A 26487-nucleotide genomic window follows, 5' to 3' on the forward strand; every position below is an offset into this window, starting at 1 on the left:
CAAACTGGGCCCATATGTAGGTGGCCTTAATTTCCTTGTAAGGGTGCTGAACATACGCTCACAATATTACTTTAACTCTAAATTTCACTGTTCAACTAATTTTCCCTTTAGTTCATGTTCCAAACTAGCACGCTTCGTGAGTGAAATGTTTTCCCTTACACAACGAAAATGTTTATTTTTCTGTCGTATCAAATGAGAAGAATCTGAGGGTCTTGATAACGAACAGCTACCAGTCGGCAGCAGCCCTGACAGGCAGGGTCCTGCGGTTTAGCGTTCCGCTCTCGGCCGACATTCCAAGGCAAACATGCTGGGCTCCTGCTCGCGTCCCGTCAGGGGGCTTTGCTGACTCTAGGTTTTGTAGCAGGTCCCAGCGATCTGCAGCTAGGTCTGAAACAGCACATCAGATACAACAGCCACAGCGCCGGCGGAGGTTACGTCATGAGGACATTTGTAAATAAATGTCTTCGTTGTTGACCTGGTAAGCCATTTTTGTTCAGTGACGCTCTCTCAGGCAAAGACCGACTGCCTAGAACAGGGTGAGCTTGTCCATACATGCAACCATGTGGATATAAGTGATAATACTTAGTGGTATTTCAGTATATCAACTTAGCAGCAACCACTGCGTGTGTGTGTGTGTGCACGCGCGCGCGAGACTAGATGTTACTGATGGCTTTATAGTCAAGGAGTGAACTTCCTAATGGTCAGCATCAACCAAAATGGGATAAACACAGCTTCTAGAAGCAGAGAAAAGAGAACTAAATAAATGTGCGTTTTCTTAAAATAAAATGAAAAGGTCTCTTCAACTCTCACTTTTATAAAACAAAGGGAGAAAAAATTGACGCTTGACATTTGATCAGTAAAAAAAAGTTATGGGTGAAGTGGTAAGGGCGTACAGATGGAAGCGGGCTAGATTTTACACAGATTTTCAACAGCACAGTCTTTGGAACATGAGCACGAGCTTCCCCACTCCCTCACTCTTCCGGGGAGCCGCCTGCAGACAGTACGTGGTCACAGACTTGCTTTCAACACCAGGAGGCACTAGTGAGCCAAGTGTATACCACAGCAGATGGTCTGTGTGAAAAGACGCTGCATGCTGTCACGCCACCTTTGAGTCCACCAGGTAACGTTGGACATCTTACATAAGCTAAGCTCCAGTTAGCCCTCCTCTTCACAGAACACACCATTAAAACCAGTGTCAACTCCACTATAAAAAGCTGAATAGTACAAGGACTTAAAACAATCTCCTGTCAGTTTGCTCTGCATACTGTGCTAAATGCAGAAAGATCTCCTGTCCAATCAAACTTGAACCACGAGCTTCCCCTACCCGTCAAAGTGCTATGGATCTACATTTCATGTAAATTATACATATATAAATACATATATGCAAACAAAATATTATGGTATAAATGCCCATCTTCCAATTATTTACATACATTACATACATTATTCACTGTTTGCTGCATTCAGGACAAGTTCTTCGGTCATGTGACCTACCTCTCTGTCCAATCAAATCCTGCGTAGAGGGGCTCCATGTCACCTGTTTAAATGGAAAAACGCCCCAATGTTTCGAACCTTTATTAGGAGGTTCAAATTTAGGTATAAATCACACTACAATTTCAAAAAAATATTTACACTACAGTGCTGACATTTAAAATTGAACAAAAAATTAATATAAATAAACTCTATGGAGGGTGAAGGGGTCGTTAAAAGAATTGTCATAAAAAAACCAAAACTGGTACTTATGGCAACTATAAGATCCTACAACTTAAAAAATAGATTATGTGAGGAGCTGTTTGCTTGCTGAGGCAGTCAGCTCGAAGTGCTTGGAGAGAGGCCCCGAGGAATGTGTCTAGCTACCTGTGCTCCACATCTCCACATGGCAACAGACTGATGTTTGCCCCACCGGACTCACAAACCCATATAACATACCACTGGTCCATTTTGTGTGTGTGTGTGTGTGTGGGGGGTTAATCTCTGGTACAAAAATCAGTATAAAAACTCTTTATGCTGCTCATGCAGGGTATGTTTTAAAGAGGTGGGGGGCCGTGTGTCCTGGGGGATGACTGGGGGCTTTGGGTATGCTATGTCCCTCTGCTTCTCGCTCCACCTCTGGGGAGTGCTGGCGTGGGGCTTGTTTAAAGCAGTCCCAGACTTTGGGGGATCGGGAGGTTTGGGCTCATTCTCTGGTGGGGGGGCCAGAGGCGAGTCCACAGGTTCTGATTTGATGTGGGTGAAGGAGGAGTGTCCATGGCTGGTGATGTCAGCAGGGGAGTGGGCGGGGTCAGGTGGCTGTGGGCAGTCCTGGGGCCCATCCTCTGCCTTGCGGTGGTACTGTTTCAAGCGGATGTGCCAGGCCAGGCTGCAGACAGACGACACTGTCTTGAACTGGTGCACCACGCCGCGGGGGATGTAGTAGATGTCGTCGTCATACAGCTGGATGCGGGCGTAGCGGATACCTTCCCGTCGGAGCTGGTTCAGCTTGGCATCATCCACCCACTGTATGCACTGGGGGGTGGGGGTGGGGGGTAGGAGAGAGCGTCACGCCGCAGGGCCGCATCTCCCACGCAAACACAAAGCTGTGACTAAGAGCTGCTCATGCAGCGGACAGGAGTGGAACAGCACCACTCCTCAGCCAGAGGAGCCACCAGGGGCACCGGGGAACTAATCCTCTTCAGTCAGCCACGACTCGCTCCATCCATCCATCCACTGCTCGCTCGCTCCATCCATCCATCTACAACTCGCTCCATCCATCATCCATCCACAACTCGCTTCAACATCCATCCATCCACAACTCGCTTCAACATCCATCCATCCACAACTCGCTTCAACATCCATCCATCCACAACTCGCATCAACATCCATCCATCCACAACTCGCTCCATCCATCATCTACCGCTCGCTCCCTCCATCCATCCATCCACCGCTCGCTCGCTCCATCCATCCACCCACCGATCGCTCGCTCCATCTATCCATCCACCCACCGCTCGCTCGCTCCATCCAACCACCCACCGCTCTCTGGCTCCATCCATCCACCCACCGCTCTCTGGCTCCATCCATCCACCCACCGCTCCATCCATCCATCCACCGCTCGCTCCATCCATCCACCGCTCGCTCGCTCCATCCATCCACCGCTCGCTCGCTCCATCCATCCATCCATCCACCGCTCGCTCACTCCTATCTAAGAGCCTATCTAAGATGGGATGCCAGTCCATCGCAGGGCACTTACACACATACCATACAGGGCAGACTCCAACATCATGCTACCTCCTCAATGAGCCAGGTAGCTCAACCAGACCCACCTGAGAGAGGGGAGGCTCGTGCAGGTCCAGCTGCAGTCTCTGTACCACATCCTGAAAGTCTCCAGCGTGGAAGCAGATCACGTCTTTGGTTATCCGCGGGGGATCCGCACTGCGGAGACAAGGCCAGATCGTCAGCCACACACCCATCCAACTCCCGAGCTTTATGCCCTCGCTGAGACCTTGACGGGATGCTGCAGCTTCCCGCACCATAGAGACTGGCAATAATTTGGGCCGCATGGAGAAGCTGCCTTCCTCACACTAGGTAAACAAGGCATTTGGCCGACATGTTACAGTCAGAGCAGCATCCGGCACGGAGCGAGAGGAGCGCCTTCACCAAGCGACGCAGCGAGAAGGCAGCACGGCACCTCCTCCCAGCCTGGCCAAGGAGGCCATCGCCGGAGGGAGCATCACAACATGCAGGAAGACGGCAAAGCGGAAAGTCTGCGTTTCATCCCCTTGATGCTTCAGGATATTTCCATGTAAGACAGATGTGTTTCATTAGTGGAGATTAACCTGGAAACTGTGTGTGTCTTTGTATGCTGTACATGTTTACGTTTACCTTTCGGGGGATTTTTTAAATTAGCGTGCATATTGTCAGCACTGGTCCCATACGGCAGAGTTCGGAATCAGATACAGCATGAGCATGGAAATCCGCAGAGTGTGTGTGTGTGTGTGTGTGTTCTCATATTTATTACATTGTGGGGACCAAATTTCCCCACAATGTGCTAAAAACCTTTAACTTTTTACCTTTTGGGGACATTTTTTTCAGTCCCCATCAGGATAACCCCATTATTATAAAAATCTGTGAATGCAATTAGAAAAATACAACATGCCATAAGTCTTATTTTGTTTGATTACCTATGGTTAGGTTACTTAAGGTTAGGGCTGGGTAGGGGATAAGGTCATCATAGTTGGGATTACGGTTATACCCTAAATGAATGCAAAGTCCCCATAAAGATATGAATATGTGGACTGTGTGTGTGCGAGGGGGGGGCAGGCGATACCACCTAAACTTATCACGGTATTTTTCACTTTTTGCATGGTGACTGTATTAAATCGTGATATTATTTTGGCCAAAGTTGGCAACGCCGCGTTTTATCTGAAATAAAAAGTAAAATGCACTGTTTTCGCCTGAAACGGCTTGTCATTCGGTTCGCGTTGTTACTCCCAGAAAAATAAAACGAATATGAGAAAAACATGTCACGTTCTACATCTTTTCGAAATAATAAGACCGTCCATATCCTACTCTAACAGCAATTAAAGTGATAAGTTCGTATGCATTTATGTTAAAACTTTAATTTTATTACCGGTGTGGGATTATAGAAAACCATCCAATCCATGAACACTAAAATATATGACAGACACGACTGTATTAGGGTTTTACAGCTCAAGTTAAGCACTTTATTTAAACATGCACAATTTTCACATTATTTTCTCTTATTTTGAAATGCTGAAAACGTACGTTTTTGTTTCACCTGAGTTGAATTGTATAAAAAAAATAACTTTATACAATTGTTAAATAACGTAAACTTTGACGAACATGAAGTCACCAATAAACCACGTCTATTTATCGAACATTTTATAAAATACATACTGCGTTTGAAAAAACTTTTAAGCTTTATGATTTCATGGACAGAGCAGCCCCTCTGTTAGGAACATTACGGCTTTTTGGTTGGGGGTATTCGATTCGCTGCTGTCATTAACACTAATGGCACATTAGTGCAAACAAAAGGGCTGCATACGCCGAAGTACGTCTAGCTTGGAGGTTAAAGGAGTTTGATGCTCATTGGTACGGGAAAGGGGTGGTTCTAGTGTTAACTGGGTAGTTGTGCCTTTTATCATGCACCTTGCATGAAGGATGCAGCGCATATATATGCTGATTTAGCGAATATGCTTTACTTTAATTTGCTACTATATATATGTAACCAGGTTATTTTGTTGTGTAATTACAGAAGATCTGTTCATTCTGAATTGCTAATTTGCTATCGCTACACCCCCTCAAAGTGTGTAACAGAAAAATCACACAATGCAGATAAACCGGTTACATATACTATATGAAGATAAGTATTCAGATTACAACTAAAGCTTTGAAGAAAATAAAATGCTTTATTTTTTATAAATAGGCTGTTGTATAATAGGGGTGGGCTGTAGACTCATGGTGTCATCGGTATGGTGCAAATCCATATCGTGGCGCACAATCACACCGGTAATGACTATGACAGCGGTGTACCGCCCACCCCTAGTGTGTGCGCGAGTGCATAGGCAAACCCACCTCTGCCCGCAGTGCACGGCCTTCAGCACGCCCACCGCTGCCGTGGTCTGCCGCTCAAAGCCCTGCCCGACGTGGTCGGCGTGGGCGCGGGTCCGGTCCTCAAAGAGCATTTCGCGTGGCTCGCTGGTCCGAGGTAGGTACTGCAGATTCTTGATTTCATTGGTTGACCTTTGGGGGGGAGGTGTAGGGGGGGAGGGGGCTCAATGACAAGGGCGCAGCTGGAACGTCCGAACCGCCAGGAAGAACAACCCAAAATGGTTCTCAACTGCTCAGACATGCTGCTTGACAGCTTGTGAGAAACACCAAACTGGCACCTGGAAGGCAAGGCGCACGCCTGCCATGACAGCAACGTCATGGATGTTACTGTCTAGCACAGGGGTCTCCAACTCCGGTCCTGGAGAGCTAACATCCAGTAGGTTTTCTATCCTACCCGGGATCTAATCCAGGGCCTATCCTGCTCCACCCAACCTCCTGAGGGGGCAGCTGAGAGACACACTCGCACAGGCAGCCATCTTGGCTCGGAGGAGGGCTATTGCTGCGTGCAGATGGGGCACTTTGGCAAAATCAGGTTGAGTCCTGTGCTCACAGGTTCGAGGGCACAAAACCAATGCCGTGGCCAGAAAATATATACTTATCATAAGAACCGCTCCGTAAGCTCTGAATATTTACAATTTTATTCTACAAGTGATCTTTTGCCCAGAGTACTAATCCATTTACAGATATTATACAGAAAAATCAGCTGAAGTACTTAAGACCAACACTCCAGAGTCACAGATGGGACTTGAACTGACAACCTTCAGGCTTGTATTCTTAACCACTAGGAGACCCTCTTGCCTCAGAGTCGGGCTGTTCAGACACAAAACCCTTTGAACATTTATCACTAATATAGATGATGCGTCCGATCATCCGTCTATGGTGCATATTCATCGAGAAGTTTGGAGCCTATCCCAGCTATATAACTGAGCATGAGGCAGGAGAACACCCCGGAAGGAATTCCAGTGCAGGGTGTGCACACACATATGCACACACTCGCACACTATAGGACATTTAGAGCTGCCAGTTCACCTGTCCTTGAACTGCCGGGAGAAACCAGAGCAGAGACAGGGCATGCAAACACCACGCACGCAGAGTGGGACTCAAACCACCGACCCTGTGAAAGTCGGGATAAATTATTCTTAAAATAAACCACTACGCCAGACACATTTGGTTACGCATCATTTTAACCAATAATAAAACAAATATTCTACAAAATTGTGATACATTTCCTTTAAAAAAAGTCAAGTGCATTCATTTAATAATTGCTCGAACCAATTAGCCAGTAATTTCCATTCATTTTTGTTTAGCATTTCAATTATTTTCAAAGAAACGGAGGGGAACCCCCCCCCCCCACCCAAAGCAGAACATGCCAAGAACGATAGTCATCGCAGAACCAGTGAGGTTTTACCTACGCACGTCGTCCGCAAACGCTACAGAACATCCCAGAAACCCCCATACTGTGCAGAGTGATGGTCACAGGTTACCGCGGTGCTGCCTTTTGGCGCAAAGTCAGCAGCGTCTCCGGTATCTTATCTGCACACTCCCACGTTATCGAGTTCTGGATACTAATCCCCAGTGAGAGCCTAAGGAGAACAGGCGGCCGGAACCTCAATAGATACACCAGATACACCTTAAGGCGGCCAGGAGTAAAATTAGACTCCATCCGCAAACGTACACCGGGCATCGGCACAATGGAAAAAGTAACCGTGATCTATGAATTAATATTAAATACAGAACCCAGATCAGCAGCTCAAATGGGTACAGGGGTTCACAGCATGACATTTGCTCACTGATACAGAGGAAAGGCAACACCCCCCCCCCCCCCCACTCATATATAGGACAAACCATGTCATATCAAAGAACAAACCAAGAACCAGATTCCGCCCGACATCAGAGGCCTTTCAAATAGGCTGGAGCTCTTAAAAAAGCTGCGATATTTAAAAAAAAAAAAAAAAAACACTGACTGAAATTAAAAATAATAGGGATTAAAAAGTTCCACACACAGCCACATCGATGTGTATATATAGTTTCCCCCACTGGACTGTATTTTGCGTGGCTTTCAGGTGTCATTTGTCTTTTTAATGAGGAGGCTCACACATTCTAAATATTGCCGCTATGCTCATATCACAGGTGTGCGTTTATAAAAATAACTCATGGCACCTCTCAGATTCACCCCCTCGTACGGTAAGTGGAAAGGCTTCTTCATGAGAGGCGCACTGAGAGAACGTGATGTCACCTCCCTGTTCCTTTGGGCCGAGCGGGAGTATGCAAATCTTTGTTCTATTTACGCACTTGATTAAAACACATTCTTTCCGTTTTTGACCCAAATTATTATTCTCTCCTGCCGCACTTTGCCTCTACAGGACAAGAAATGGACGTCACGGGGAGAGCCCCCTCCCTGCCTGACAGAGCCCCTCGCAGACACGCCCACCAGCGCCACCTACCTTTTCCTCTTGAAGGGGGACTTTGGCATGTCGGCGACAGGGATCATTTGCTCCCCTGGCCGCACCCACATGATGGGGCCGTCGTCGCTCTCTGTGGGGCTGCGTAGCCTCAGGCTGGAGAAAGTGCCCCAGGGCAGTGTGCGCTGGACAGGGAAAGAGGCGGAGCATGATGAATAAGGGGGACAGACAGGCAGCCGGCCAGCCAATTAGGTTTAAACCAGCCCAAATTGCGGAAAGCACAGACACCGACACTGACAGTGATCTACAGCCACAGCCGATTGGCCACCGGAGCTGTCAATCACTATGTGTCATGGAGATTGACTAATGGACCACTGTCTATTTCACAGAACTCAGAAGTGCTGAACAGCGAAATACAGAGTGAACAAAGTTGCACTTAGATCGTTTCAAGAGATTCATTCCAAAACTCAAACTAACCTATTCCTGTGGGGAGGTCATCTCACAAACCCACGATAACTAATAAACTAACCAAAAATACATTTAAAAAAAATTTGGCCCATTTTGTGCTGAAAACAGACAGAACCGCCTGGACCGCAGGGATGTCGGCCCAATCCTGCCGTCCACCAGGGTGACATTTCCCAGCTAGCCTGTTTCGAGTCGCTTAAATCCTTTCCCGTGCCTGTTCCCCCACTGAACGGCACGCAGCGCAGTCCCAGAAGAACTGCCAACCTACTTTAAATAGCGCCCCCTGGCCACGTGACGCTGCCGCAGACAGTTTCGGGGAAGGTGGTTGTGGTAAGGGGCACCTGATTAACTGGATGCTCAACATACATAAATTAAACGTTCTGGCGGTAATATTCGAAGTTTCCAGTAAATAAGGCTTACCATAGATTATAATAGCTGTTTTTTTATACATGCATTGAACATGCACACTTACTTGGAGAAAGGGTGACTCTTCCAGCAGGCTGAGGAATTCTGGGAAATAGTCGCCCACCTCCTCGTCCACGGCGCCCACCAGGCTGATCTGTCGCATGGCCCCAGCGCGGTATGTCCCATGGGAGTAGGTCCTCTTTACCTGGAAGCGGACAGACAGACAGGAACGCAGGTCAGCCATGTCCTGCTGTCACGTTCAGTCACGCCGAGAGCGACCTGCAGGGATCATGCTTCTGACAGAAGGTTCCCACTCCAGTAATGCAGAGCTGAAGCAGGTTCAGAAGACTGCAGCACTAGTGCACCAATTATGCTGACTCGGCTGTTGTCAAGTCCGGTCTTGGAGAGCTGCGTCCAATTACATTCTAATTACTAAACCTAATGTAATAGAGGAAGCAACTCACTATCCAAATGATTACTTTCCTGAAACAATCCAGAGCAGACACCCTGCTAGCCAGCTAATCCATTCCTGAGACACTTCATCTACACAGCAGCCAGGAGGTAACAGACCAGACCCCAAATGATCTGGATAAACATGCCCCAATTTAACACAGACCTGCATGCAATGACCGAATGCAGCAATAACGGTCTACATACAGTGCCCACAGAGCTGGGACACTTGCTTAGTTCAGGAAAAATATTGTAAATGTATTGGTTTTATAACAAAAATCATTACTCTATTCATTTGTTTACAAATATATATCTATCACATTAGAAACAAGCAGTAGTATTAATTAAAACATTAATTAGTAGTATTATATTTGAGTAAAACTCAAATTATATTGAAAAGGAGCTGTTGAAAGTTAAAATGTTCACTGGCAAGCAGTCTCATTGGGTACTTTTTAATTAGTAACACCTCTGCAATAACATAAAAACACATTTGCCACATTTTAACAGAATTAAGCAAACGCCAGAAGACGTTGTGAGCACTGTATAATCGTACTGTGTCCTGCATGTTACACATGTTGATATGTGGAAGCAGTGTCTATTGTGCTGCAACCACAGAAGGTTAACTGCAGGTGTGATGTCACTCGTTTAAGAGAATCACTACATCAACTCAAGCAGTACCCATGACGACGGAACCGGCCTCAGAGACTACCCTTCCTGAGTAGCAGTAGCTTCAGATTCCTTCCTTCAGATTCAGTTGCTCAGCCAGCTAAACCACTCTGGTACAAAGTCAGTGCCATTCAGAAGCCAGGTGCCCCAAACTGAAAGCTGGCTCACAACCATAATGCTTCCAGAAGGCTCCCCCACCCCATACTTCCTCAACGTGACTCCGGAGTTCTGCTCATAAAATGTAAGCAGCTTCTGCCAACATCCCATCATGCACCGGGGCTGCCCGCCTAAGACCAGCGACAGCCCATTGTCACGTCTGAAAGAAGCACCTCCTCAGATCAGCTGACCAAACACGCAGCTTTAAAACAATGAAGCTCTCGCAGACCTACAAAACCGACTGCCGGTAAAGGTTAACACCTGAACAAATGGAAACACCGCTGCCTAACCCATGTTCATTTTCTGGAACTGGGCCTTTAAATATTAATTTACAGGTCACATGACGACACTACATGCCAGTGATGTGTGTTTACAGAAATGCATTTTTCTCCCAATTGGTTTCGCTAAATCTCACAGCGTTTCTGGCAGCGAGGCCTCAGCACATTCCTGTCAGCAAGTCAGCCTTTGAGGTTCTGAAAAAGCATGTAAACACAAGCCCACACGGTACAGTATCTGATATGCATTTGCATGAGGGTTTGGGATCCGAAGTGTAATATACTGCTGACAGCTAGCGAGAGAGCGAGAGAGTGAGAGAGCGAGAGAGCCTGCAGCAAAGCCATTCAAAGTACAGTAACCGTGCGGAACCAGAAGGACAGGTTTGGCACTTTTTACATGCTGAAGGTCAGAGACTCTGCCTCGCCGCCATGGGACTCCTGGGGCCGTCGCCTCTTTTTGAGTTTCTCTCCCTCCAGCCAGTCCAAAAATAATAATACGCTTTAAAAATAAAAACAGGAGAAAGAATCTGCGCAAAGGGGGCCACTAATAACAGTGTCGGGCCGGTGCTTACAAACGGGGCCAGACAGGAATCCCACAATCCCCTAGAAAGGCAAGTGGGCTGTGGGACATGGGACAACACTAAACTGCTGTGTGGTCACATCACACACACACACACAATTTTAGGGGACTGTCCATTAATTTCTATGGGCAAATCCCACCAATGACAACCTTAACCCCCACCAAGCGCTAACCTTAGCCATAAGTAACCAAACAAAATTCAAGACTTTTGGCATTTTTTGTTTTTCATAGTATCAAAATTTTATCAAAATTTAATTTCCCCTTGTGAAGACCAAAAAAATGGTCCCCACAACATCAAAATCACCAAATGTCCCCACAATGTAATGTATACCTGGACCACACACACACTGAACAGAACAACTGGCCAATGACACCTGAAAGGGAGAATACAATAAAATAAAATAAAAAGCATGGCATTCCAGGGTTACTCAGGGCAAACAGGAATGCCACGCTGCAAATGCACTCACAAATGCGTACACACACACACACACACACACACACACACAGCCACAGAGGACAGTGGGAATGTTTCAGGGGTGTTGTCAGAACCTAAAAGAACTGTGAACTTCAGAATAATGCCTGCAGGCCCAGAGCAGCGCAGCCCCACAGGAAATCAAGACGCAGGGGTTTGGGAAGTGAAAATGTGCTTCCTGTCAGCCGGGGACACGGCCTGGAGCACCTGATTTAAGAGCGGGCGGAGGCCTGTCGCGCTACAGTAAAACTGCCCCGCCATCGGTCACCCTGAATCCAGTCTCATCAACCAAAAAGTACAATAATTCAAACCCTCGGGGATGGAGCAACAGGCTCAAAGGGAAGCCCACAAAAAATCTGCAAAATTCTCCGTCACTGTGGATCTCAGAGGTGTGTGTGTGTGTGTGTGTGTGTGTGTGCGTGTGGGGGAGGGTTGGTGATAAGGATAACCTCGCATGGTGTCACTGCACCCGGTGTTTAAATGGGGGTCACGTTACCACAGGGATCCAGCAACCCTCCGGCTGGGGCGTGAAACCACAAAGCGCTGGGTCAGTACAGGTGACAAACTGCCTCGGTACACTTAAAAGACCTGGGTGAAACCCTGAGTAGCACAGGAGAGGGAAGGCCAGCAGCACTCCTCCCGGGCAGTGGGAGGAGCCTGGGCACAGGAGGCGGAGCTACAACTCACCCCACAAATGACGTGATGGCAAAGAGGGAATTTCCAGGTCCTTCCATGCTTGTAGCACATTTTTCACAAGGTCTGAGCAGAGTTAGATCTACAGCTGCAGCAGAAACAATGGCTGCTTTTTCAAATTTATTAAACAAGAATCCACCCTCCACACACACACACACACACTTTTTGGCCACAGTCACACTGTAGAAATACACCCACTAAATCATGCAGCATGACTTCTAGGACTCCAAAGACCATCCTGTTAAATAGAGATGCACAACATATCAGTTACCATATCGGTACTGGTCGATATTCATTAATCAAGATAGCAGTATTGGTCCAATATGTCAATCTTGGCTGAAATTACCAGCTGATATTTAAACTTTATCAATTAGCTGTACCAAAAGGTAAAGACATCACTACTAAAACAATGGCGAAGACCACATTGTACAAACAGTCATTTTCCATAGTGGAAGACAAGGGATCTCGTCGGCTCACTCACATCTCGAACTACCAGCCTGCGAAATGTTTTCAATATATTTTCAATATCTGGCACGCAAATCGATCATTTGTTTTCCACAGAATAAAAATACATCATTTCACTCATTGGCGCTGCCAAGTTTCACCCCCACCTCAGAGATTAGCCCTTTACGCTATTGGCGATATTAAATGAAAATATATCAGTTATCTGTATCGGTCAAAATTTCAATATCAGTGCACCACTACTGTCATAACAAAAAAAAAATACTAAACAAACTGCCTCAGTAAAATATACAGGTATGTCATAAAACGGATATGAATAAAAGGCACCATTATAAGCATAAACTAAATAAAAAGAATTTAATCACAAACAATTACAGTTATTGTCCAGAGCAGGGTTTGTATACCCATGGTGAGGGTATCTCAGGAATCAGGTTCTTATACGGGTCTGGATAAACAGAAACGTGGAACACACAATAAGAAATAAATAACAGCAAGAATATTTCTGTGACAGGGCGGGTCTATGCGGCACACAGGGGCCAGCCGATGACAGGGGGCTGAGCGGATGGCTCACATCTGCGGGAAGCAGAGGTCCGGCGTCATCACCACTGGAGTTCAGGGCCTGTTCTTAAAGGAACGGCGTGCTCGTAAAGTGGAAAATAAAGGCCACCGGACAATAATGAAAACCCTGATCGGGAAGGGGGGGCAGGGATAGCTTTATGGGAGTGACGGTGGAGAGTTGAGGGACCAGAACACCCCCGACAACAAAAACATTCACTGGCCATCTGCCACCCCCTCACACAGTCACCGTCCCCACCCCCACCCCCACCCCCACCCCCACCCCCACCCCCACCCCCACCCCCACCCCCACCCCCACCCCCACCAAGCAAGCGGCCAGGTCTCTGCTACCTCCCAGCTGCCAGTGTGCTGTTTACCAGAGAGCTGAATATGCTGCATTCTCGCCAGGCCTCAGTGGGGGCCTTTCAGCACCGAGCCAACGTGCTCCCCCCACCCCCGTCAACGTCCCAGGCACCCGACCTTACTCCAAGCTGGCCCAGGATGATAGAGTGTCCATCCCACACTGCCAGAACAGGAAACCAGGTTTTACACTTGATCAGGACAGCTGGAAATTCAACAAAGCACCGACAGAGCAGTTTTCTTTACTGAGACATAAACCTGCAACCTTCTGTTCAGAAACTTCTGCAAAGAATACTCCACAAAGACAAATGCATGCATTATGAGGATCGGTATATGTATTCAGAAGGTTGTGGGTTTGAATCCAGTGGTCGGCAGAGTAATATCACTGTTAGGCCCTTGAGCAAGGCTTTCTAACCCCTCACTGCTCCAGAGCTCTGGATACAGGCTGACCCTGTTCACTGACCCAAAACTTTCTCACCTGCCCGTCGTTTTGGACAAACCTAAGTAAATAAACGTATTCTAAATGCAAGACTGCATTTTACCCCAGGTTCAAGTAATTATAAATCACTACAGAACTGCCAACCAATGAAGCACACTGCATCAACTCCAGGTATCCCCCTGCTGCACTATACACACCATTTAACATGCAGGGAATCAGTTCCCAAATAAAAGCTTCCCCATAGAATGTGATCCACAGCTGTGTTGGCGTTCCAGAGAGACCAGCCTCCCACGCTAGCCCCGCCATGATTCCACAGACACTTCAGAACTGCGGCCAGCGGAGGACATGCCATGTTAACCCCCCAGGCTCTTCCCACCTTCCTCACCCAGCCGGAAACAGAGGAGGAAAAAATAAATAAATCACATATATCGGGGGAGTGGGATCCAGTCTAAAGGCATTTGTTGAATGTGTAATGGAGGGAAAATAATTTTCACCCAGTGGGACAGCCAAGCGTGTAGGTCTGGGTTCAACATCGATAAGGACTGAGGCCCAATCCCCATGCCCCACAAAACATACATGGGTACTCTCACATTACATTAAGGGACACATCCTTTACCATTCACAATTAATCTACACTTTAGGATGGCACTCACACAGCCTGCGAAGACCCGACAAGGGGAGAGGAGAAAGGCCTTCGCTGTTTCATCTCTACGGCCTAAAGGGGTCGCATTTAAAGCACCACTGGAGCTGTCATGGGAACCGCATTCAGCATTAAGCAGAAGAAAAACTGCAAAGCGTCACTGCACCTGCCTGACTCAGACTGCACACGCATGCCAATCCTTCCTAACCAGCCGAGGCGGCAGGAAGCCTACAGCAAATTTTTTAGTTTTTTAGTTTTTTTTTTTTGCGGAGATGATTTCACTCGTGTTGAACTCTGTTGCAAAGTGCTCGATGCTTCATATGAGGATCGACGAGGGATCATGGGGCTGCTCCATATAACAATACTCTGCATTTTACGAACATTGAACAAGAGCAGCTAAATTATAGGCTTTTACTCGCCTTAGCCGCACTGGCAGCTAAGCACACAAAAACTGGCCCAGAACACTTCAGATTTAGCTTATAATTTCTCTGTGCAGAAATGTCACATTTAAATAACTTTTGTTCAGAAAAATAAAGGATATTTTTGCCAACATATGCCTTGTTGTTAGAAGCCTAAAAAAAAAAAAAAAAAAAGATAACCCTAACCCTAACTCTAACCCATGCTAAATAAAGCTTGACAAAAAAATGAACCTTTTTTTGAATGATAATTTTTCAGTAGGATTTGTAGCAAAATCTCACAATCAACAATGGAAAGCGCTGTGAAAAAGAAAGCGAGGTACCCCAATAGCTATAGCTCAAAAAACTGTATGTGGTATCAAAATAAAACAGACTTATTAAATTTACCAAAATCTTACTTCCAGACAAAGTGTGTCTGAGAATTTCTGTAGAGAGTATTTAAGCATCTTTGAGAGTAATAAAAATGAAAATGAAAGTTGCTCTTCAAAGGACAGAACAGTGCTTAGCCAGCAATCTGCCGAGGTCACGTCACTATCGACGCAGGACAGCCCCAACACAGTGACCGACTGTATAGTCCAGCTAGCATCTCTGACGCCGATCAGTGCAGCTCACAGCCCACTTATTCGTACATTCAGCATTTTTGACTCTGCTCATCAGAAGCTCCAAATAGTTACAACTGGCTGAGCTGAACTCGTGCAACCCCATTACCAAACCATTACGAAGCCATTACCAAAGCAATACATCATCAGCCCTCATTACGATGCAGCTTATCGTGATGGAACTCTGCTCAGAAACCAGAAGCAGCTGGGAAATACTTAAGCCCACATAATTTAGTCAAACAACTGCATCCAAATAGAGAGAGAAAAAAAAAACATAAATAATCTCAAAACTGTCCCAAAATAATTCCACTCCAAACAACCAATTTCAACAGAGCAAGAAAAATAACAACTTAGGCCACTGAAGTATGTTGTTCTTGGTTTGAGAAATAATCAGTTGAGGAGATTATTTTTGAAGTTAACAGTGATATTACAGTGATAACAGTGACAGACACGCCCCCATGCCCCCACCTGAGCATGGAAGTTTGACATCGTGGTCGTCTCGATATCCTTCTTCCCCAGGATCTCCATCTTGACGGGCGAGTTGGGGAACTTGAGGGAGAAGTACTCTAGGAAGTCGGGAAGGTAGGAGGCGGCCCCATGCACGATGCTCATGACGAAGTGCGCGGCGCCAGCCTCGTTCTCGCTGAAGGCCAGCGTGACAAACTCCTGGGCAAAGCGCTGTGCCTCCGCAGGGGACAGGAGGGCCAGCTCCTCGCTGTAGGCATGGGCCACCAAAGCTCCGCCGTTGGGCTGCCGCTCCACGTGCACCAGTCGGGCGAACTCCAGGCCCTCAGTGCCTGGTGCCCCCGGCTGCCCACGGCAGTCCTTCTCCTCCTTAACAGCGCCGCCCTGGTGGAGCATCAGGGGAGGTGTCACCACTTTGCTAGTCACCAGCCCCGAGCAAGTGGTCTGACACGACCTGCTGTGCATCCTGGGCCTCCTGCGTTTCTCCCCTTCTTTGTGTTTCTTTTTCTTTTTCTTCTTCATCTTCTTCATCAGGAGCTCTTCAGAGTTTATTTTTGGTCTCATCTTCTCCACTAAAAGCAATAAAAACACATTTTAAAAAAGATCCTACACATTTCTCACACTGAAATTGTAACCAACTAACAACATTAGACTTTAGCAGAGTCCTTTCATAGAGAAGCTCAGGTTGTGTTAAAGACACTAACACTGAAATACTGAAACTGCACTCAATACTGAAATAAATACTGATTTACTGAAAACTGCACAATGCTGTATAAAAATTTTACTCTACAACATATTACTCTAAGACAATTATTCTTGAGAATATGCATATAACACACAGCGCTGACAGTGTTTTTAATATTGTGAGGAAATTCTGACCAGGAAAGACGCTTTCAAACCATGTTTAACTTGCCCTGAAATTCACCTCAAATTAAACCGGGAGATCGTCAGATTTTTTTTTTTTTCCTCAGAACTTGGCAGCGGATGCAAAGCAATAGCATTTGGGGAACTGATTCAGATTCAGCTTTCGACTGTGCAGGAATGCAGCACCGAGACGGAGCGTAATGACAGTTTTATGGTTTTACATGAAGGTGGAACGGGCAGCCGTAAGCGGTTTTGTTTTACGCGGCCTGGCTCGCCAATCTGACACGGAGGGCCTCCACTAATTTGCCGGAGTAACACGAACACGGGGAGAGATGAATATCACCCCATGTCCCTCCCACCATGCAATGGGTTCGCCTTACACTACCTCTTCAAGCCGCCCTGAGGGTCATGGAATTTTCCTGTTGTGGAATGGGTGGGGGGACAGGTGGAACTGAAAAATAATGCTCTAACGAATCAGTATTTAAGGAGAACAAATATTCTAAACACACAAAAACTACCACCAGTTATAGGACTAATTTTGGAGGGAAAAAAACAAGACAAAACACTCACAAAGGTAACAAAAGCTAGAATGTTAAATAAAGAGCATGTCTAAGTTACCATGTATGTGTGTGTGTGATCTCAGATTCTGACGAGACAAAACCCCCCTGTCATTAGCAAAGAAAAGTAAAAATCCCACAATATGCAGTAAGTGTCAGATAAAAAAGTGATTCATTCTGAGAGAAAAAAAAAAACTGGCAGTTATTAAATCATTATTTACGAGTCCGAAAGACGCAGACGTGTCACGCCGCAGAACGACATCCACCAGCCGGAATTATAACCCACAGCTACATCAGAAGGCCGACAGGAAAACCACAAACGACGGAGAAGCGTAATCAGAGTCGCTGCAGGCGAAAAAACAAACTGGGGCAGGGCGGGTGCCGGGGGCGACGAGAGAGCGAGCCGCGTTTTGAAGGAGCGGAGGCAACACGGGCTGCGAGACCGCCTGACAGCTGGGGAGGAGAAAATGAATATTCATAACGTTTAACAGCAAGCCTGCCTGATCACAGCAAACAGGGGCGTTTCTGATACCTACGAAATGACAGAGCAAGGCCCCACAGCTAGAGGAAGCAGGGTTCCTAGAAACATCACAGACCAAATGGTGGGGGGGGGGGGGGGGGTAACACTTAAACTGGCGGTGGGGGGACGGTGCCCTGGGGTCATTTCCGCAGACCAGCGACACAGAGTCGCGATCCGACACGGAGACCCAGTGTGAGGTCACTAACACATGCACAACACCAGTCGCATCCCCTTTTTTATTTTTAAATCCCACCCACTTCCTGTCAGGTTACATCATTCTCACGTGATGTTAATCCCCAGCAAATGCTTTAGCCCACAGCAGCCTAACCCCCCCGCCCTCCCTGAGCTGGGTTCCAGGGAAACTCACGCAGGTAAAAGTACCAAGATGAAGGTGCACAGTGACCCCCCCCACCACCACCGCCGCTGCTGCAGCACAGGGGGGATGCACGCTCGTCCCCTGTTCCTCCATCTGGGCTGGATTCTCTCCACCCCCAGCGGAGGCACCCTGCTGTTTCACTACAACCTACCTCCGGAAATGTACAATTCAAAACACAGCTGCCACGTTACTCTCTGCAAGCTGTAACGTTAACATATTTCCAGGGTCGGATCCAGGCATGAGCTAATTAGGCAGCTGATTGACACAAGTGGGCCCAGACAAGATCAGGATAAAAGTATATACACATCACATACCGATACACATCACATACCGAATCTAGCTACAGGGAAAACAGGCAGTTGCCTATAGGCTCCCAAATTACTAGCATTGCAGAGGAAGCAAAACAATCGCCAGTTTCCTTGATATGGGGGCCTCCCATGCAAAGCTTTGCCTAGGGCCCCTGAAACGGTAGAGCCCGCCCTGCGTACTCCATAGCCACGTTAGTTTTCCCACAAACCACGCCTGGTGGGAGCTCCCTGCAGCCGTCGCTAGGACGGTCTAAAAATAAGTCCGCCCCACTTGTTCTGCTGACCCGAGCGGCTCAGAAGTGGCATTTTACACAGTGCTGATGGGACAATCGCGGGGAGCGCTTCCGGCGGCTTGGGATGCTCACGAGGGCCGCGAGCAAAAAGCCAGAGCTGCCACGCTCAAAAGCACCACCAGGAGGCAGAGGTGGCTGGTGGGCAACATTCCCTCCACAAGATCCTTAGACTGATGCACAATGAAGACTAACATATATGTCATCGGAAAACACGAGGCTTCATAGCAGAGACTATAACAAACAAGGTGCCAGGGGGCAGAATATGCATATAGCTTTGAATGCCTCGGGAAACAATATCAACTGTATTAGCCTTAGCGTCTCACCACCCCACACGTACTGGCAGATATTAGAGCACCAAGGTATTTTCAGGTTATGTTGGCATAACAGACCCTTCCAGCACCAGGTTTGGAAGGCCGGATCTCCCACAGGGCGCACACAGGGCAGGAAGCCGTAATACGAGTGCGTCTCATTTCGGGGTCTAAAACAGACGCGTCCAAAGAGTGCATTCCCTCCACTAAGTCTGGATCAAGCGGCACGAGGGTGAAACGTGCCGAGAGACACACTCACGTTTCACTGCACCTCGGCTTGCCCCCCCCGGTGGCTGGGGGGTGGAACCTGAGCAGGGACCGACCGACCAAAAACATGCGCACAAACACAAACACGCCAAGGTGTCTCACACAATGAGGAACATGCACATGAATTAAGGAACCAATGTTAGGGCCACATGTCAGTGACCGAATCCTGCTGGGCGGGTGGTGGGCCGCTAACTCGGCAAAGGCGTAACGCTGTCCACAGGGAGGCGCTGTCAGAGGTCACCCGCAAGCCATAGAGAACACTCAGCGCCAAACACGCAAAAAAACATAAGAAAAGAAAAACAGCGGGGCTCGAAAACTTCACACGCGGCATATGTTCAGCACGGAGTCAACACTTTCCATTTGCCATTAATTAGCATCTAATTATTCTAATTAGAGAGAGCACTGAAAGCCGGCAGGAGCACTAACTGTATAACCAATACGAGCGATACCATGCGGCCGCAGCGCCGCACCAACCTCCATCCCACTGCCAAACTGCGGCCTCTAGCAAACCAGCCCCGAGGGTTTCCCAGAAGCGGAATTCTTTCTCTAGAAGACACAAACCACTGTGTCACACTGGGAAAACCTTTACAGGTTAAATGGTTCACTCGTCATTGGGCAGCTGGCCGGCTAACTCAACACTAGGCTAATGGCACATGTGAGATGCGTCACAGGGAAAAGCAGGGTCCTGGACCGGCACCGTGTCATCGAAAGCCAAATGATGCTTCAACATAGCTATGCAGCACCATAATTGCCTCCTCTACAAGCCCTCTAAAAGCACTTCACTTTGAATCACTACACCGGGGAAGGCAAAGCCTTCTAGGTGACTTCACATCCTCTCATATGAGCTCGCCGTCAACTCCACCAGTCCCGTTTTTTGCCATTTAGTCAGGAGCGGGAGTTCACCTGAGCGGCACAGAGCACGCCAACGCCATGTGGGTGCATATGGCCACAGCACAAACCTAATGGAAGCGTTATTACCGTATGCTGACAACGCCTTAGCGCCAATGACTGCAGCGTGCCGAGAAAATTAGCTGCAGCCAGCCTTGCGGGGGGGGGGTAGCAGAGCGGGGAGTCTTCCTCAGGGCAAAAACAGAAGCTTACAAGCTGTAAACTTCAAGCCCGTTTGGGGAAAACGTTAAACGAGGCTTCATATCTTCCCGCCAAACAGTCAAGGAATGAATCAAAGTCTCACGGGTAGAATATTTAGCTCAAAAGATTTATCTCAAATTTCTTCCATTTTGGCATAATGATACACTTAAAGCACCGATTTGAAGGGGGTTTCAAATCCATTAAAATGTAAATATAGAACATCTCCCGCATATTAAAGGAAAACTACTGACACTGATTCTTTAACATAATTATCTTTATCAGCAAATTTCAGAGCCCAAGCTAAGTATGCGAGACGACTACATCAGCTATCTGCAAAAACTGTGTACGAGACATTTTCCAAGAGGAACATTTCATCAGCGATGCCTGCATATGATGTTTATTATTTGGGCTGGATTTCTTAGCGTCGCTGGGCTCGTCTATTTCTGGGTTGCTCTTTTACAGGTAATCACATGAGGCTATATTATTTCTGCTTGTTTGGCAAGTTTGCAGCTTACTTAAGGTGACTGAATATATTTTGTGTTGCCTTTTTAGTGTGAGGGTCCGGTTTTATAGACGGTTCTTCCCGCAGCAATTTTATTAAATTGTTTTTTAAAAAAACTACTATTGTTCCTACAAGCCTGTAGTTTGCACACCAAGGCTCATTTTTTTTTTTTTTTTTTTTAATTTGAGTGATTTGTCAAAATTCAGTTTATATATATAATTTAATCCTAACAGCACTGTTAATTTCAATGTAATTCTTTTAGTTTGTAGGTAGATCGATTCATTTTTCACTGGTTCAACACGAATCTCAGCATCTTGAGTCACCTTAAAATCTGAGGTGGATTTTTGTGTTGCACGATAGAGGGAGACCGATTTGCACGGCGACTTGAATGACCAAGAAAGGTTATCAGCAGCTATGACTGAAGAGACGGCGTTAACAAATGCTCGCGTCCGTGACACGCGAGCTTAATGATTACAGGTTCACAGGTAACATGTATATTTAGACGTATGGCTTCTTAGAAAAAAATTCATTCATATTCAAACAAATGACTGAGTCGAATGTCCCCAACTTGTAAATTTGATGATCGGTCCAGCAAAGATCAACATCAGAAGCGGGAAGAGAGAGAAAAAGGATATTGCCTCTCAGCCTCTGACGACACATGGTCTGTGACATTTCCCTGCAGGAGAGCTGCTGTTTCCTACCTGCACCAAAGCTCAAAATGCACGTACAAGACCTAGTGAGGGTCCCACCACTGTCGGATAGTCATTCCAAAACGTATCCAAAATTGAGAAAAAAAAAAAAAATTGATCCTAAAATCAAATAATAAATTAACTATTTTAAATATTGTTTAGCAGCAATATAATTAGTAGAGATTCATCCATTCTCTAATTTATTTGTGGTTTATTTGTTCTGAAGTTTACCTCTACTGTTTCTGCGTTCGCTCTGCATGTGCTCTCCCAGCCAATCAATCTTAAACTTTTTCAGCATCGAGTTATATCTCATTTTGCATTAAAACAAATAAATATTTCTCCATGTATGTGTGTGTGGTAGGGGCGGAGTTCTTCGAATACTTTTTGAATAACGACTAGCAAAATTCAACTACTAATTTTGCCTGAATTGCCCATCCCTATTAGAACCTAATTTACCAAGAACAAACTGTACAAAGAATCAAATGCAAAAACTAATAAGAGAATAAACCAAGGCTTTAATGTTTTGCTATCTGAATATTGTGAAAAGGCAATTGAAAACTGAAAACTAACCAGTCTGCTTGCACTGATTAACACCAAAAGCTGGGTGTCTGAAGGAATTCATCCCAGAACTTTAATTGCATCAGGCAGAATTCTAATTCCATGTCATTTCATAAAACATCTCCAAACACAAGAAAAATAATAGCACTGAAAGTTAAAACTGTTTAAATAGAACTACACAGAACAGATTTACTTCACAACAGATTACTGTGCATTTAGAATATATGGATACAGAAATGTATCACAACGCACCCATATGAAGCGCGTTGGGGTGACTATTGTGAAAGGTGCTACAGAAAAATAAATTGAATATAGTATGGATTTTTAGCCATTTTAGAAAAAACAGTCTGATAGCAAAGCCAATACAGATTGGTTTGAAGAATAATATTTTCCATTGTAATGGTGGGAAAAATTGAACTGGGCGTATCTTCTGTGAGGTAGGTCTACAACTTTGTCCCAGCCAATGAAATCAATGAAAAAGCTGAACAGACACTTTTAATGACGTCAGAGAATCAGTCTCCATGACAACTACATTTCTTAGAATACCTACGGAATATTTTGGTCCAAGCCATGTTCAGAAAAAAAGACTGGGATATGAAAAGACATACCTTTCTGGAACAATTTGATTTCTCCATTTTCCCTCTTAATCTCATTCATTACTTTGTGTTTTTTCTTTTCCTCTCGATCTTTTTCCTTTTCCTTCTTCTTTTCTTTTTCTTTGTCCCTGCCATTGTGGTCTGAAACAGAAAAAAATAAGATCATGTACATCCCCATTAAAATCAATAACATCTGATTAATTTAAGTGCCCACGTGGCAATTATGCTGTGAAAAGTGTATGCAAAAATTCATATTGTGTAAAAGATTCAAAGTCCTGCAAATTCCTTCAATCCATCTAGCTTGTTATCCTGGTCTGGGTTACAGAATAATACATTTTATTTGGAAAAAAGTAACTATAAAACAATATTCTCATAAAGCAGGATAAGACTAAATGAATTTAAATGCTGTTACTGCACAACTCGAAAGCCAAGTACTACATCTATATTTATACCACAGCACACCAAAACCGCTACTTTACAATATAATGAAAATAATGTTTAAGCAACGCAAATTTTTTATCACAATTTGCTCTTGAACGCTTCACTCTGATACTCTGAATACTTGCCTTGAGATCACATTCTGCGCTTTTGACAAATATCAGAACTGAAATGCTTTTCTTCATAAGACAAGAAATGCACTTAAAGCATCTGTGGTTGGATTAAAATCAGGAGGCCCGTCTTTTCACGTGGCTGACTGTAGTTGCAATTTACTCCTGCAGCTGGTGTTATTTAGGGGGCGTGGTATACAAGAAATAAATAAATAAATCGAAATGACATTGCGATTGAGCATTGCTCAGTTGTCGCTACAACTTAACAAGCCCCTATAAGGAACTGAATTTAAAGGCGTGGATAAACAAATCCTAGACAGCATATACGCCCACACAACACAGAAATGTTTCCATGAATATTTGCTGCAATCTGAGGTCCAGTGGGCTATTGGTCATTGCACAAAACGGCCACAGAATAATAAAACCGCATCGATTAAACTTGCAGCGAATGATAAACGAGTCAATCAGGGCAGACATTTAAGTCATCGTGTCGCGACGGTTCCGGCGAAGGTCATGAACTTCATGTTAAATATATGATCATGTATGTCACCGCCACTGCCAGGAAATAATGCTAAATAAATATATACGTTGACGCTCTCAAATAATACCCTGGTGCTGGGTCCACGCCACATAAACCACATCTATCTGCCCGCTACTGCATGGCCCACATGTTCAGTATTCCGCAACGGAAAGAGTGTGACAAGTACATTCACGAGTATCGCCTCGATCGCGCAACATACCTCGAGTTTACAAATAACCAAAATGCTTGTTTTCTATTTGTAATTTGCAGACCTATTGCGAATCATTGCCGTTACCTTTCTGCACCAACTTCACCTCTCCATTTTCCTTCTTTACACCAGAGCTGGAAAGACTGTTTATTTCCAACACAGGTTTGTGTTTCTTCTTCAGTTTTTCCTTTTCTCGTTTCTCCTTGGGCTTCTTAAGCTTAGGGTAGGGGGCGAGGAAATCGCTCTGCTTAAAAATCTTGTGCCGGGGCGCCTGGATAGGCACCGTGGAGTGGCTTGCCTTGATGGGACCGATGCTCCATGTTGTCGGGCTGCCATAACTCTGCTTCTGGTGTTGCTTATCCGCCGTGCCGCCTCCTCCAGCTCCTCCGCCTTCCCCGTTCAGTTTCTTGGGTTTAAGACTCTTCTCCTCGTTTCTAACTTTCTTGGGGGGTGGAGGGTGATGGTCGCGGGACGACTGCGGACGACCCTCTACCGCTTCTTTATGTTCCTTGGGCTTTGGGAGTGGGTTTTTATTCGCCGCTGCGAAGTGAATGAAGCTCACTGACTCCGCCATCTTGGGGCTTTCTCTATTTACTCTCCCCGTCCTCTAGTGCTGTTTGTGTAAGAGGCAGAGGGAAGGGGCGGGGCCTCGCCGTTATTGACAGGCAGAGCGGCTTTGGGGCGGCGCCTCGGGATGATTGACAAGCGAAACCCCGTCATAAGGCGGAGCGCGAGGGCCGTTCACGTGTCACGGAACGCGGGAAAGACGAGGCTACGGCTTCGTGTAAATACGAACGGGACAAGTAATGTAACGTTATATGCAGATATGTAGTGAAACAGGAAATTTTGGCCTAGAGCAAAAATTATTTAACTAGTTATGACTTTTATAACGATATACGGTTACATAAAAATAATATTAATAATATATTATGTATGTCATCCGTTGTTTTTCAGATTCTAAATATGTTGGAAATAAATTGTATACGTTTTCAATATTAAATAATTACACAACATACTTAGCAGAAGTAGGTCCATTTTATTTTTTGTTTCAGAAGTGTAGGTTATTTTGTGTAACATTTTAGTCCACTTCATAATATGATGAGTGGTTTATAGAAAAAATGTGTTTTCTTGGTTCTCTGAGTTTGTTGTACTTTACCAATTTATGTAAATTGATGTCTCAAATGTTTATAGCAGATATCAAGTTGCACAGTGTAACACAGGCAAACAGCTACCGATGCATCATTGAGTGTCCAGTGTTTCTGATTTGCAATTATTCCACAAGTTGATGACAAATCACCTGCTGGAATAGTCCAGCCAAGACCTTTGTGTGGGTAGGTAGGAATAGAGATTATGAGACAGATGATCCACCGCAATGGCATTTCTTTGGCAAGTATGTTGGTTTAGTGTCAAACCCTGTAGCTGCTACCATATAACAGCATCTAAAACAGAGTCACGACGATGAATTCTTGTGAAGGATTTCAAAAAGTTACAAACGGCATTCAATGAATGTTAAGAGTGACAAACAGCTCTATTCTTCTTACAAGTTACTTAGTTTGTCTCATAGATCCATTCAAATAATGTTTTATACAGTATATCTCAGTGTGGCACATACAAACCGGACCAGGCAATTAACTCCACCTACTGGTGGTGTTTTAATATCCTAATCACCCATTTTTTCCTATTTACATTCCCTTACGGATAACAGTAACTATGCAGAATGCTGACCTGTTTCACAGTTTCACTCTGACAGTCTCAACGATTAATTTGTCAGGTGGAGGGCTGATGTGTTTAGATAGACCTCTCCGAATCAGTTTATTCAATGCACTGTCTGTGTTTATTAAACAGAAGCATAAAAATGGATCCAATGGCAGGTCAAGGCTGCTGGAGCTATAGAGAAGTAGACAGTGGATTTTTCCCCAGTGACAAAATAAGACTATGAATAGGATTGTCTAATTGTTACAAAAAAATGTAAAACGTTTCAACTTTGTTTGATATATTCACTGCTTTTCTCTAATGTGGAATTTAAGTAGTAAAGAGAAAATTACTACATACTGATCACAGAAATATTTCGCTAGAATTCTATTCTTGCCCCAAACAGGAGCATGTTTTCCCCTTTTCCAAAGCAGCCCCTGCAGTCCCAGTAGGTAATCACTTCACCTCTACACTGACTAGACTAA

General features: G+C 45.6%; 1 protein-coding gene across 1 annotated transcript; it reads right to left on the reverse strand.

Moving 5' to 3' along the window:
- Positions 1-794: 794 nt before the first annotated feature.
- LOC111843137 (lysine-specific demethylase RSBN1L-like) lies at positions 795-24951 on the reverse strand. Its single transcript, XM_023810434.2, has 8 exons — positions 24398-24951; positions 23047-23175; positions 16111-16679; positions 8947-9084; positions 8052-8194; positions 5572-5739; positions 3300-3408; positions 795-2505 (listed from the first exon to the last, which is right to left on the reverse strand). Exons 1-8 carry the CDS (start codon positions 24882-24884, stop codon positions 1987-1989), a joined length of 2262 nt encoding a protein of 753 aa, XP_023666202.1. The 5' UTR covers positions 24885-24951; the 3' UTR covers positions 795-1986.
- Between the last annotated feature and the right edge of the window lie 1536 nt (positions 24952-26487).

The sequence above is a fragment of the Paramormyrops kingsleyae genome, chromosome 3 (genome assembly GCF_048594095.1).
Source record: "Paramormyrops kingsleyae isolate MSU_618 chromosome 3, PKINGS_0.4, whole genome shotgun sequence".
NCBI classification, from domain to species: domain Eukaryota; kingdom Metazoa; phylum Chordata; class Actinopteri; order Osteoglossiformes; family Mormyridae; genus Paramormyrops; species Paramormyrops kingsleyae.